This window comes from Cydia amplana, chromosome Z, assembly GCF_948474715.1.
Source record: "Cydia amplana chromosome Z, ilCydAmpl1.1, whole genome shotgun sequence".
Lineage (NCBI taxonomy): Eukaryota > Metazoa > Arthropoda > Insecta > Lepidoptera > Tortricidae > Cydia > Cydia amplana.
Genome location: NC_086096.1, coordinates 1,973,295 through 1,987,192, shown reverse-complemented (window position 1 = coordinate 1,987,192; position 13,898 = coordinate 1,973,295). Strand labels below are relative to the sequence as shown.

Here is a 13,898-nt window from a genome sequence, read left to right as displayed (position 1 = left end):
CCATAGATACCCCACACGTATGGGTTTGATGAAAAAAAAATTTTTGAGTTTCAATTCGAAGTATGGGGAACCCCAAAAATTTATTGTTTTTTTTTCTATTTTTGTGTGAAAATCTTAATGCGGTTCACAGAATACATCTACTTACCAAGTTTCAACAGTATAGTTCTTATAGTTTCGGAGAAAAGTGGCTGTGACATACGGACGGACAGACAGACAGACGGACAGACAGACAGACAGACATGACGAATCTATAAGGGTTCCGTTTTTTGCCATTTGGCTACGGAACCCTAAAAAGAAGGGTTTTTTTCCTCGATTTCTCGCAGTTTGAAAAAGTACTTTCAAAAATGTATTATACCACACATCTCAGTTGCTTTAATTATACCTAATCAGTAAGCGATATGTTAAGGAGATTCTGGGATAATAGGGATGATGACACATGTTGAATTTTATAACAAAATCTAGTGAAATAGATAGGTAGCAAATGAGCAATTAATCACAATATTGTGGAAATTAAAAAAATATATGGAAATGATACAAAAATACAGCACCTGAATGTTTCATAACTTAAGTTTTTTTTTTATCAAAAAACGAAATAAGTAAGGATTCGATTCCTCATATTTTTACCCAAAAGAAGATTGTATAGCAACTATATACATAAACGCAATATTTCACCGACAAAAACGCAATTTTCTTGTTTTGTTCATACCTAGCTACTTCAAGATGCGCTCTCAGTGACCTTGACGTCACGTTCACATAGCGATTTGTTCGGGGCGTTTCGCGAGTGAAGTACGACTGTCAGACTTTTGTATTGGTTTAATGCAATGGGTCCCATAGAGACATTTGATCCTAAAAACAAACCTGATTGATTGATACCATAAATGAAAATTTGTCATGTAGCCTATTATTGTATCTTGTCACCTACTGATTTGTAAATTTTATTAGGTAGTACATATTTGGTGAAACAGAATTGCTGATGAAACGGTTGTCATTTGCCCGAGTTCCCTAGAATTCAGTCTTAATTAAGATAAGATAAGATAAAAGATAGTTTATTCAAGTAGGCATAATTACAATGCGCTTATGAACGTCAAATAAAGCTAGGTAGACCGGCTCCAACCCTACACCTCTGCCCCGAGAAGATTTAAATCCCCCCTCAATTGGAGGAGGGTATCCCATTATGGGACCGGCAACAAACTCGGTGGGACACATCTTTTCAAAAATAATTACTTACATTATTTAATTGTTTTTTTTTTAGAATTCAGCGACCAAGTGGCTGAATCCCGCCAGCAAGCCGAACAGGCCAGACTCGACATCCCAGCCATTCAGGACAAGGTTGCCTCGGCCGAGGCAACCATTAACAGCATAGCCGAGGCACTCGGCGAGGCATCCAACAAAGCTAAAGAAGCCAGGGACCTCGCTCAACTCGCTCAGAAGGATTACGCTGAGAAAGCTAGCGAGGTGAGTTATATGACATCATCTCTTGGGGCGATATATATTTTTTATTATTTTATTTTAGTTATTTATTACACAAAAGTTACAATTTTTTTTGTTAAGGACAAAGCTCCACAAAACTACATTTGTTTGACTGTGGAGTCGCATTATTCTATACTTAAATAAATTTATGTTATAAGTAATAGTATGTACATAGTAGTTTATGTGAGTGCTACGTAATGAAAGGCATTAAAATACCAGTGTTATAATTATGTACAGTAGTTACCTATATACTCTACTTTATCTACACACACATTATAACCTCTCTATGATGTGTTCTGGAACCGCATGTTACGACCGCCATCGCGGTGTATGCAATTGATATAAATATTATGCGGTTATAACTTGCGCTTTTTGAACGCATTATAGAGCGTTTAAAATAACATATGTATGTAGATAAAAGAGTGATACTACGTTTATCGGTGAAACGGTAAATTGGTGTCATGGTCACTGACCATCCGTCCGTCTGTCAATATTTATCCCATGAACTTTAATAGAGGGTGACATCATTTGAAATGAAACTTCTTAATTAATAATCTGATGACTTACAGGCCGCTCACGAAATAAGGAAAAAGGCTTCCACCTCCAGATTTGACGCCGGGAAACTCAGAGACGAGGTCGAGAAACTGTCGAGTAAGTACCTAATATAATCCTCATTATACGAGTATGTTCGCTTTTCTATGACAAATACAGATCAGGAAATAATCAGGTGGTAAATAATGTAACTATGTACTATACAGTCGTTCGTTTTGTAGCTGACCCCGAACGGCTAATCCTTAGTCTATTGTTAAGTAAAACCGCTATTACCTGCAAAAAAGCGGCCAAGTGCGAGTCGGACTCGCCCATGAAGGGTTCCGTATTTAGGCGATTTATGACGTATAAAAAAAAACTACTTACTAGATCTCGTTCAAACCAATTTTCGGTGGAAGTTTACATGGTAATGTACATCATATATTTTTTTTAGTTTTATCATTCTCTTATTTTAGAAGTTACAGGGGGGGGGGACACACATTTTACCACTTTGGAAGTGTCTCTCGCGCAAACTATTTAGTTTAGAAAAAAATGATATTAGAAACCTCAATATCATTTTTAGGGTTCCGTAGCCAAATGGCAAAAAACGGAACCCTTATGGATTCGTCATGTCTGTCTGTCTGTCCGTCCGTATGTCACAGCCACTTTTTTCTGAAACTATAAGAACTATACTGTTGAAACTTGGTAAGTAGATGCATTCTGTGAACCGCATTAAGATTCTCACACAAAAATAGAAAACGAACAAAAAATTCTGGGGGTTCCCCATACTTAGAACTGAAACTCAAAAAAAATTTTTTCATCAAACCCATACGTGTGGGGTATCTATGGATAGGTCTTCAAAAATGATATTGAGGTTTCTAATATAATTTTTTCCTAAACTGAATAGTTTGCGCGAGAGACACTTCTAAAGTGGTAAAATGTGTCCCCCCCCCCCCCTGTAACTTCTAAAATAAGAGAATGATAAAACTAAAAAAAATATATGATGTACATTACCATGTAAACTTCCACCGAAAATTGGTTTGAACGAGATCTAGTAAGTAGTTTTTTTTTAATACGTCAAAATCCCCTAAATACGGAACCCTTCATGGGCGAGTCCGACTCGCACTTGGCCGCTTTTTTGAAGACCTATCCATAGACACCCCACACGTATGGATTTGATGAAAAAAAAATTTTTGAGTTTCAGTTCAAAGTATGGGGAACCCCAAAAATTTATTGTTTTTTTTCTATTTTTGTGTGAAAATCTTAATGCGGTTCACAGAATACATCTACTTACCAAGTTTCAACAGTATAGTTCTTATAGTTTCGGAGAAAAGTGGCTGTGACATACGGACGGACAGACAGACGGACAGACAGACAGACATGACGAATCTATAAGGGTTCCGTTTTTTGCCATTTGGCTACGGAACCCTAAAAAGGGTCAGTCACTGGCGTATAATTCTAATTGACACATGAGCGCGGGCTAGTCCAACGCTCAAAAACCAGTGTAAGTGCGCTCTCCAATATCGCGTCTTTGTTACGCATCTCGATGACGCATTTTAGACTGGTTCTATAGCGTTCGATTCGCCGACACGAGTAACCGTAGACACCGCACAAGAAATCGTAAATTATTTATATTTGTTCATTTTGAACCTTATTGCAATTTCTATAGATTGGTAATAGGGATGATGACACATGTTGAATTTTATAACAAAATCTAGTAAAATAGATAGCAAACGAGCAATTTATCACAATAATGTGGATATTAAACTAAAATATTGAAAAATTCTAAAAATACAGGACCTGAAAGTTCCAAAATTTAAGTTTTTTTTAACTTCCAAAAACGATAAAAGTAAGGGTACCATTCGATTCCTTACATTTCACCCAAAAAAATATTGTACAGCAACTATATACATAAACGCAATATTTCACCGACAAAAACGCAATTTTCTTGTTTTGTCCATACTACAAGATGGGCGATGACGTCACGGCCCCTGGCCGTTTTGTATAGGGCGTTTCGCGAGTGAAGTGCGACTGTCGGCCTTTGACTACAATTTCTGACTTTTGTGTTACTTTAATGCAATGGGTCCCATTCCCATATAGACATTTGATCCTAAAAACAAACCCGATCGATTGATACCATAAATGAAAATTATTCATGTAGCCTATTAAATAACCGGTTATAACGGCCCAACCATTTTTATACAGGTAAGTAGCACGTGCGGTTTCACTTATAATAGACAAAGAGTTATCCCTTAGGGGCCAGCTTGGAAGCTAATGACTACCTATCATAGAACATGAATGAGTTCAGAATGAGCCTCATTCGGTTCTCGTTGAATGTATTAATTATACAAGATTCTGACTCTTGGAGACCCTATACATCTCTAAGGATAATTTGATAAACTATGTTATCTTATAGTCTGACACTTAAAAAGACACTTACACCTCTAAATAAGTTTAGATTTTATTTTTTTCCATGTATCTGTTTTTTTTTATATATTAATATTATCGTTTTTTATGTAATTCGACATTAAGAGACCTTAGACATCTCTAAGTAATTGTAATACTGTGATTTGGTAGTTGCAGTTAGTTGTATTTTATAATTGTTTATGTATTATTTTTTTGCTTGTATGTTAATTCAATGTTGACGTGTAAAAGTGCCTTTGTGGCCTATTTGCTGAATAAATAATAATAAATAAATAAATATTTATGGACATTTTTACACAAATTGACTAAGCCCCACGGTAAGCTCAAGAAGGCTTGTGTTGTGGGTACTCAGACAACGATAGATATAATATACAAATACTTAAATACAAAAAAAAAAAAAAAAAAAAAAAAAAAAAAAAAAAAAAAAAAAAAACACGTTAATAACTACAGGCCGATCACCATAGTACCGACCATTTCGAAAATTGTGGAGTCCATTTTATCATCAGCATTAATAACATACCTGGAATGTAATGATCTGCTTACTCCAAACCAATACGCTTACAGACGAAACATGTCAACTACCGCTGCGGCCCACAAAATTGTCGATAGCATTATAACGGGTTTAGACAAGCGACACAAAATGGCAGGTATTATGTGTGACTTGTCTAAAGCATTTGACGTAATAAGTCACACAATGCTCCTGGATAAGCTAAGATGCTATGGCGTGACGGAAGAGGCGCATCGCTTAATCGCTTCATTTTTGTCGGACCGAAGACAACAGGTAAAACTGTCCTCTAATGGAAAGCGATTCCAGTCTGAGATTGGCCATATCAAAATAGGCATTCCCCAAGGTTCAGCCCTTGGAAATACTCTGTTTCTAGCCTACGTCAATGATCTCCCATCTGCCATCACCACCGGGCTGTCAGTACTATTTGCAGATGACACTACGGTCATAATCAACGCGCAAACGTACGAGCAGCTTGGTGAGAACATCAACGAGGCATGTATGCAGTTAAAACGGTGGTTTACTGCAAATGGGTTACTTCTTAACGTCAGCAAGTCTAACGTAATGTTATTCTCAGGACGGATGACTACTGTGACCCCATGCGTAGTGGACTGCCCGATGCCAATGTGCAGTGAAACGAAGTTCCTTGGCTTTATGTTGGATTCGAATCTTAACTGGAAGTGCCATGTTGACCGGCTATGCAATAGATTGAGTAGTGCAGTCTTTGCGTTACGTAAGTTGAAACCCCTTATTTCGTACGTTTCATTAAAATCGGTTTACTATGCTCACTTCCACTCGCTAATGACGTATGGTGTACTCATTTGGGGAAACTCTACGGATGCCAATCGAGTGTTTATTATGCAAAAACAGGCAATACGAACGCTAGCGGGTGTGAAGCCTAGACATTCATGCAGGGACCTTTTTGTGACGCACAAAATAATGACACACTACTCATTATATTTATTCGAAATTATTATGTATGTAAGAAATAACTTATCTTTATTCAAACGTGTTGAGGTATCTGGTATAAACATTAGAACTACGGGTAGATTACGAACAGTTCCACGTCGCATGGCACTTGCAGCAAAAAACCCGCGTGTCATCGGTCCGACTTATTATGAGCGATTACCTGCAGAAATAAGGGCGGAAACGTCCGATACAACATTCAAGCGTCGATTGAGAAACTTTTTACTGGACAACCCATTATATTCAATAAGTGAATTTTTTGACATAACTGTATAATTTATAATCGCGTTCCTATTTTTGACATTGTTTTCGTTTAATTATTGTTATTATTTGACGATCCTTCTCAGGTGATTTTTTTTTCTCATATTATGAATTTAATTGGATTAAGCATCTTTCTATTATTTAAATGTATTTCTGACGATCACCATATAGATTCTTATAAATTGACATGAATGTAATTTGTACTGTAATCATATATTGTGAAATAAATAAATCTAATCTAATCTAATCTAATCTAATCTAATCTAATCTAATCTAATCTAAATCTAATCTAAATCTAATCTAATCTAATCATATAAAACAACCATGACTCAGGAACAAATATCTGTGCTCATCACACAAATAAATGCCCTTACCGGGATTCGAAGCCAGGACCGCGGCTTCACATGCAGGGTCACTACCCACTAGGCCAGACCGGTCGTCAAATATTGAAGTTGAACATGAATGATTGTCTGATACGACCATTTTGATAGAGATGCACCGGATATCCGGTTACTATCCGGTATCCGGCCTATCCGGCCATTATTTTAGTATCCGGCCGGATACCGAATAGTGACCTACTATCCGGCCGGATACCGGATAGTAAAATTAACACATTTTGAGATAAAAAATGGAATCTAAAAAACAGTCATGGTCATAATGCTAACGACACAGTAGAAAGAAATGAATACGTAACCAATGTCACACAATACATTTATTTGTTTACACAAAAATACGCGCGCGCACTTGTAACTATAAACGAACTTACTACGTAATGACATGATAAAACTCGTTACGATCCTAGAAATGTGTCCGCGCGAACGTTCACTACGAAACGTCGAAACCTGCACGATGCGCACCTGCAAAACTCAAAATATAGGTATAGTTCCGCCGGCCGAATATCCGGCGGCCGGATACCGGATATCCGGCCAGTGTCCAGGCCGGATATCCGGTATCCGGCCAAACAACTATCCGTTGCATCTCTACATTTTGATCCACAGCCCGAGTGGAAGGCGCGGCCAAGCGGCTGGCCGACCTTGAGAAGCTAGCAGAAGAGAACCTACAGCTCACCAGAGATGCCAAGATGAAGGTATAGCACGATTTTGACATGCTTATTTATTTATTATTTATTTATTTGGAAATTTAATTCAGGCAACAAGGCCCATATTACAAATACCTTACAGACTAACATACATATGTAAAAGAATGGCCTTCCTATATGCACTGCCATATTTATGGCCCTCACCTTCGGTTCGGGCCACAAACACCTGCTATCTGGGGCTTTACGAATTAGCGCCCGTTGTTTGTATAAAGTTTTACGTCTTGCCTTGGCCAGTAAGTGAGATTTTCTTCTACGCGAGAAGGAAATCCCACTTTCGGGCCTATTAGGGTGACGTAAAATATATTCTGTTTGTAGAAATCGATATCCATACCTTTTTAAAGCATTTACGAATTCACCTCCCTAGGTATGTAACAGGGATGTTGCGGATGCCGATTTTTTGACATCCGCGGATGCGGATGCGGATGCGGATGCGGATTTTTAAAGGCTCACATCCGCGGATGCGGATGCGGATGTCAAGATAGTACCATAAAAAACGTCAAATATTACATTTTTATTTCAAAAAACCGGCCAAGTGCGAGTCGGACTCGCATTCCAAGGGCTCCGTACAATAAGTCCCACTCACGCTTGACTGCTCATTTCTAATAGGTTTTTTGGTTAATGACTAAATTACCTAGCAGTCTAGCACTTACGCCGATGCTAAGACGTTCCTGTACCGACCTGTTCCACATCCGCATCCGCATTAGATCCGCATCGATTTTATGCGGATGCGGATGTGGAAAATAATGCGGAAGTTCCGCGGTTGCGGATGCGGATATTCGCAACATCCCTGGTATGTAACACAGAAAAAGTAGAATGGCGATGCGAGCAGGGTACGTGTCGCCGCCGGTTATGAGCAAACGCTCGCATGCTACTCGCCCGCGCTGACCGAAAAACGTAAACATGCCTTTTGGGCCACAATAACCTTCAGATTAAGAAGCCAGACATCAAATCTGTCTAAAGGAGGCGTATCCATTCACCAGGCACACAAGTTTTTACTACCGTTGCGCGAGTGTTAGTAAATGTGAAGAGGAACGAGCGGCGACACCAGTTCCGATACTGACTGCGCGCGATAGCCATTCTAACCTCTTTAATATGTTCTGTGGTTTATTGCGTTATTATATGGATTATAATATAATATATTTGTTTGACAGGTCGGTCAAGCCAACACAGACGCCAGGGAGGCTGAAAAGCAGGTCAACAAAGGTATCGCTGACCTTGAGGTCATCAAGGACGAGCTAAGGAACCTTCCGACCCTGGACAGCGAAGCTTTGGACCGGCTGGGTAAGTTGATAATCATCATCTTCCTTCATTGACAAATATCTAAGGACGGGCCTTACGGGCACTAAGAATGGTGCTAGTTCAGCGGTGTCACTCGCGAATTCGAGCCATCGAGCAGCGCAACTTAGAAACAATGACAGCAGTTATTTTTAGACACAATTTCTATTTTAAAACCCCTATAAAACTATAAAGAGTACGTAATTAGATTGTGACGTCACACGCTAGTGTTTCATATAAATTCCATAGTAGCAAAATCGTTTTGACAGTTCGAAAACTATACTAACAGTCAAATAACCTATTGTTTACGTATGTAAAGCGGCGGCGGTATCATGGTCGCAATTTTATCACTTGTCATGTAATGCGTCAGTTTTGCACTTACATACTTATTAGAACGTGACAGGCATGATGTCAGATGATAAAAAACCACCTACAAAGGTGTAGAAATTGTAAGACTGAATGAAAAGCATTAAGGTCTCAAATGTTAAACCAAACATGCGAGTTATGGGTTACAAACTTATGTACAGTCAGCAGCAGAAGTTGTTAAGCGAGTCAAGTGTTCAAAATGATCTTGACGCGACTTTATTGTTAAGAGAATAAGAGCGTGTCAAGGTAATTTTGAACACCTCGCCCGCTTACCAACTTCTGATGCTGACTGTACTTTTCATAATTCATAATTCATAATTTCATAATTCATAATTCATTTATTGCGTTTATAATCATGTGTTACATAAGGTCTTACAAAGGGCATTTTACAGCTAGCGTAACTAAAACTAATTATACTACTTAAAACTAATTATAATAAGCTTATCATTAAAATTAATTAATATTAATAGTTATGGGCGTAGATATGGACTCTAGATAGCGGGCTGCTGTGGCTAGGAATTTCGGTTCTGTTTATGAGAATATGTCAAGAGTGGGATTATGTAAAAGAATGTTAAGTATTAATATGGTTAAGTGCGACATATAGAGGACTAGTGACTAGTGTCATAATATTATTATTTATAGCTGGTTAAGCAAATCTTGCCGGTAAAAAAGGCGCGAAATTCAATTTTTTTATGGGACGATATCCCTTCGCGCCAGGGGGTGTCACTCCGCAGTTTAGGTACATTTGGCCGGCGCGCCCATCGGACAGGCGTATGGCAGTGGGCTGCCGCTCGGTGCACGATAGTCGTGTCACGCGGCGCTCGCGCAAAATTGAAAATACACAATGGCTTCGAAACTTACTTCCGTGAGAATCAGACATACTTACTATCTCCGGATAAAAAATGTATGTTTACATAATCAACGTTTGTAATTCCTACATATTTATCTTAAAAATAATAAATCAGTGGGTATAAAGTCAATTTTTTTATTCGGTGACTGAAATGACAGTTCATAGTATGAAATGACATTTTATGTTTATACTATGAACTGTCATTTCAGTCTACCGAATAAAAAAATAAGACTTTAGGTATAAAAACTTGTCAAGTGATAACCCCGTGCCGACACTCACAGCTCGGTCATAAAACTGCGGCGCGCAAAGGAGATTCACGGTTCGTGCGCGGTTATAAGTTTCAATTTTGCTTGCAGGCGGCGATATAGGTGTAATTTTATACCTAAATCTGACTTTTGTGAAGGAGTGAATTTTCTGTACGGTAGTACTATTAGTTATTCTGTGTTCGCGCCTAATATATTTTTTTAATTTGCCACCATTTTCTAGTAACCAAGTAGTAGTTTCTGCTTGACCAAGTATATTTCAGTTTATATGTATTTATGTTAACAGAGGAGAACTTAATCACGGTGCAGACAGAACTGGAGGCGTTAGACCTGGAAAGAAATATAAAGGATTTGAAAGAAGCCAAGCAGAACCATCTGAGGTAATTAGTCGCATTATATGACTTAATTAAGAACGGTAGTAGATTGTTAAACAAGGGATGAAAGCCACTCATTGCCGCCAAAGTAGTTTGGCGCTCGAACGTAGTGAGAGCGCCAATAGTCCGAGGCTGAAATGGTGCCTTTCACCCGAGTTAAACACTCTACTTTTCATTTCGAATACGAGGAAAGTAAAATGTATGTGTTTTTTTAAAACAAGAGAAAGTAGTATTAGTATTTATGGAATGGGGAGTTAAATGTCAGAACGGAAATTTTATAACAAGTCCAATTAAACCCTTTCAATTGCTAATCGTAAAAAAAATACATTCGTACCTACTTGGAACGTAAAATGCTCTAGTGCAGAAACGTATCATTTTCTGCACACCTTTTAGAACAACAATGACAAATGAAAAATCCATATCCATACTAATATTATAAATTATGAATGCGAAAGTGTGTGTGTTTGTATGTTACCTCTCCACGCTTAAACCGCTGAACCGATTTAGTTGAAATTCGGTATGGAGATAGTTTGAGTCCCGGAGAAGGACATAAGGTAGTTTTTAACAAGCTTTTATTCGGTCGACCTGTATGTAACTAACTATGTAATGGAATCTAAGGTAACTAACCATCTTCCAAGGATGGTAGCGTCATGAAAATTGGCAGCTGTATGTAGTTCTGATGACAATACAATAATATGGTACTGTCGAACTGATCTGATGATGGAGACAGGAGGTGGCCATAGGAACTCTGTGATGAAACAACGCGAACTAATTGTGTTAGGGGTTTTTAGAATTGTCTCGATGAGTATTAGTTGTCTGTCGTAAGAAAAGAACAGTCAGCGATAAAAGCTTGTACCAAAAATTAAATTTTTGCCAAAAACCTTTTGATTTTACTACATTTATTAATTTATTCTCCCAGAAATCACCCTTTAAGGGGGTGAAAAGGGGGATGGAAGTTTGTACGGGGAATCGATAAAAAGCAGATTGGGTAAAGCTACCCAAACTAATAACTCCATGCAGACGAAGACGGGCAAAAGCTTGTAATATAGTTATTTGTACAACAAGAGATCAAAGTTTGATATTTCTTCGAGTGCTTATTTTGAATCCCGTGCAAGCGAAAGATTCTATAATAATTAATAATTTAGAATCTTGAGCGTAGTAAGGGACTCAAAAGCGCACGAGATGTAAATAACTTTGATCTCGTGTAGTTCACAAAACTTTTCACCTCAGCAGTGAGAACATATTAGAGAAACTCAAAAATGTATTACTTCTTCATCACTCACCTCTATTCACTCATGTTTTCTTAAGATATAGGTACCAACAATTAAGTTTTCACTTCAGTAGCTCTAACAAGGGTACTTTGCTACTTAAAAACAGTGAGCAAAATCGCATTTTGCTCACATTTTGCTCACTGTTTTTAAGTAGCAAAGTACCCTTGTTCGAGCTGCTGAGGTGAAAAATAAATTTTCAGATGGCTGGACCAATACAGAAGCGAGCGTGACTCGCTCCGCCTCGAGGTGCAGAACGTGAGGGAGATTCTCGACCAGCTGCCCGAGGGGTGCTTCAAGAGAATTGTGCTCGAACCCACCGAGGGGCCGAAAAGGGCCTCCTACAGCTAGACATATCCGTGGGATTGGTTAAGGGCATGCGAGTTTCATTACATTGCGTCATTTGATCGGGCGGCTGAACTGATGTCACCTCAATCACAAAACAGATACAGTACAGAAATCAATCTACATACAAAGTGCGCTCGAGCAACGCACACATAGACACTGCTCACGGACACGATATCTCGGACCGGTTGGGACCAGTGCGAGCGCGAGTGCCATCCGCTTGAGACACGCGTCTGTCAACTTTTTTGTGCAATAATGGAGAAACTAAAAAAAAGTTATTATAACTGTTCAGTGGACGGTTGTTTAAATTCAACATTAAACGGTGAATTGTCGTTTTTTAAGCTACCAGTTGTTTCAGAGAGGTAAGTTATTAGGTAAGTAGGTATCTGCTTGTAGTTCGAAGGTTCGTTTTAACGTTAAACAGAACAGTTAGGTAGGTAGGTAAGCACCCCGCCTCGGCCACTACTAGATACGAGTGCCACTACCACGATAGTTTTTTGTGCATTAGTCATAGTTGACAACCCTAGAGCAACCGCCGAGCGTAGGTATGAAAAGTGAAGTACATACATGTGATTGACTTCTGTACTGTATCTGTTTTGTGCCTCAATGGTCCGCAATGTAACTAAAATCGTATACGAGCTCGCGCGCCGTCTAAATGAGCCCTAATAGTTTGTGTGGTGTAGACGAAGTAGGCGCGCAAAGTAGACTAATTTAGTGTAAGGAAATTGGTCTAGATGGCGTTGTACGTTGCAGTAAGTAGTTAACTATTTGTGTTTTACTCTTTGACCGCCAAAGTCGTCAAATGACGCGCGCTGCGTCAGACCAATATCAATCTTCGTGCATTCCGATAAGGTTCACGATGACGCGCCACACGATAGGGGTGGCGTTTAAAGGGTTATAATCGAAACGTATCAGTGGTCAATTTTGTGCGTCTATTTGTCTATAAGTAGTATGTAGAAAATGAGTCATCATCAAATTCGTAGAAATTCATTGTCAATTTCAAATTCGTAATCAGGTTAAAATCCAAAGTCAAGGTTGAAATGCAAAACAAAAATATTTTTTACAAAGTAGCAATAAGTTCCGTCATTTTTTTTTTGCTTTAGAACCTGTTATCCTAATTCTGTTAATGTATAGTAACGTAGGTAACAACTAAGGTTGGATGAACAAGTCTAAATCGTATTTGAAAATGACTTATAATTTATGAATGTGTATTTTTGAAGATTTTCGTGTGTAATGAATATGGATGTCTAGTTATAGTTTTAGTTTTCAATTTGTAAATCCTTTGACCGCCTACGACGTCATATCACGTCGACGAAAACCGTGTCTCGAACGCCACGACGTCGGTAGATGTCAGGAACGCAATATATTTACGTTGTATGTGTTTTATTATGATACACCCAATCTTTTTTTGATTTGGCTAAATTTTCGTTTAATGAAATAAGTAGAATACAATTTTATTTGGTGAATCATTTTGGCGTTAGGGCAAGTTTTTTCTGCGTATTTTGACGTTCGGGAGGTTAAAGTGAGATAGGTGCTAGAATAAATTATCTTTTGTTACGTTACTTATAATAATGTGCCTTACTAATTTTAGATATTATCTCGCTAATAGATCGACGTGTCAAAATAAAATACCTATGTCATAATAAAGCTATCTAGCAATTAAATGGTAACTTTTATAGATACAAGTTACAATGTTATTTTGAATTCGAGTAAACTATCGGTCGGTGCCATTTTTATATTGAAACAGACTACTTAAATCAAATAAATATATGCACTTTGGTCTGTTCATTGAATTATTATACTATAGAGATACTAAACAATGAAATTGTCGTGATCTGTACCAGGCGACCATAAAATCGTAAGCGCCGTAAAATTCATGGCGCTTGCGCGTTTAGGTCGCGAGA

General features: G+C 38.3%; 1 protein-coding gene across 1 annotated transcript in view; it reads left to right on the top strand.

The window, feature by feature from the left end:
• Positions 1 to 12,000, top strand: part of LOC134660935 (laminin subunit gamma-1) — a 56,963-nt gene extending 44,963 nt beyond the window's left edge. Inside the window, exons 25-30 of the mRNA XM_063516821.1 lie at positions 1,253 to 1,455; positions 2,040 to 2,121; positions 7,153 to 7,241; positions 8,405 to 8,534; positions 10,294 to 10,387; positions 11,853 to 12,000. Of these exons, the coding sequence (XP_063372891.1) occupies positions 1,253 to 1,455; positions 2,040 to 2,121; positions 7,153 to 7,241; positions 8,405 to 8,534; positions 10,294 to 10,387; positions 11,853 to 12,000 (746 nt within the window). The remainder of the gene's footprint in view (positions 1 to 1,252; positions 1,456 to 2,039; positions 2,122 to 7,152; positions 7,242 to 8,404; positions 8,535 to 10,293; positions 10,388 to 11,852) is intronic.
• The last annotated feature ends 1,898 nt before the right edge of the window (positions 12,001 to 13,898 follow it).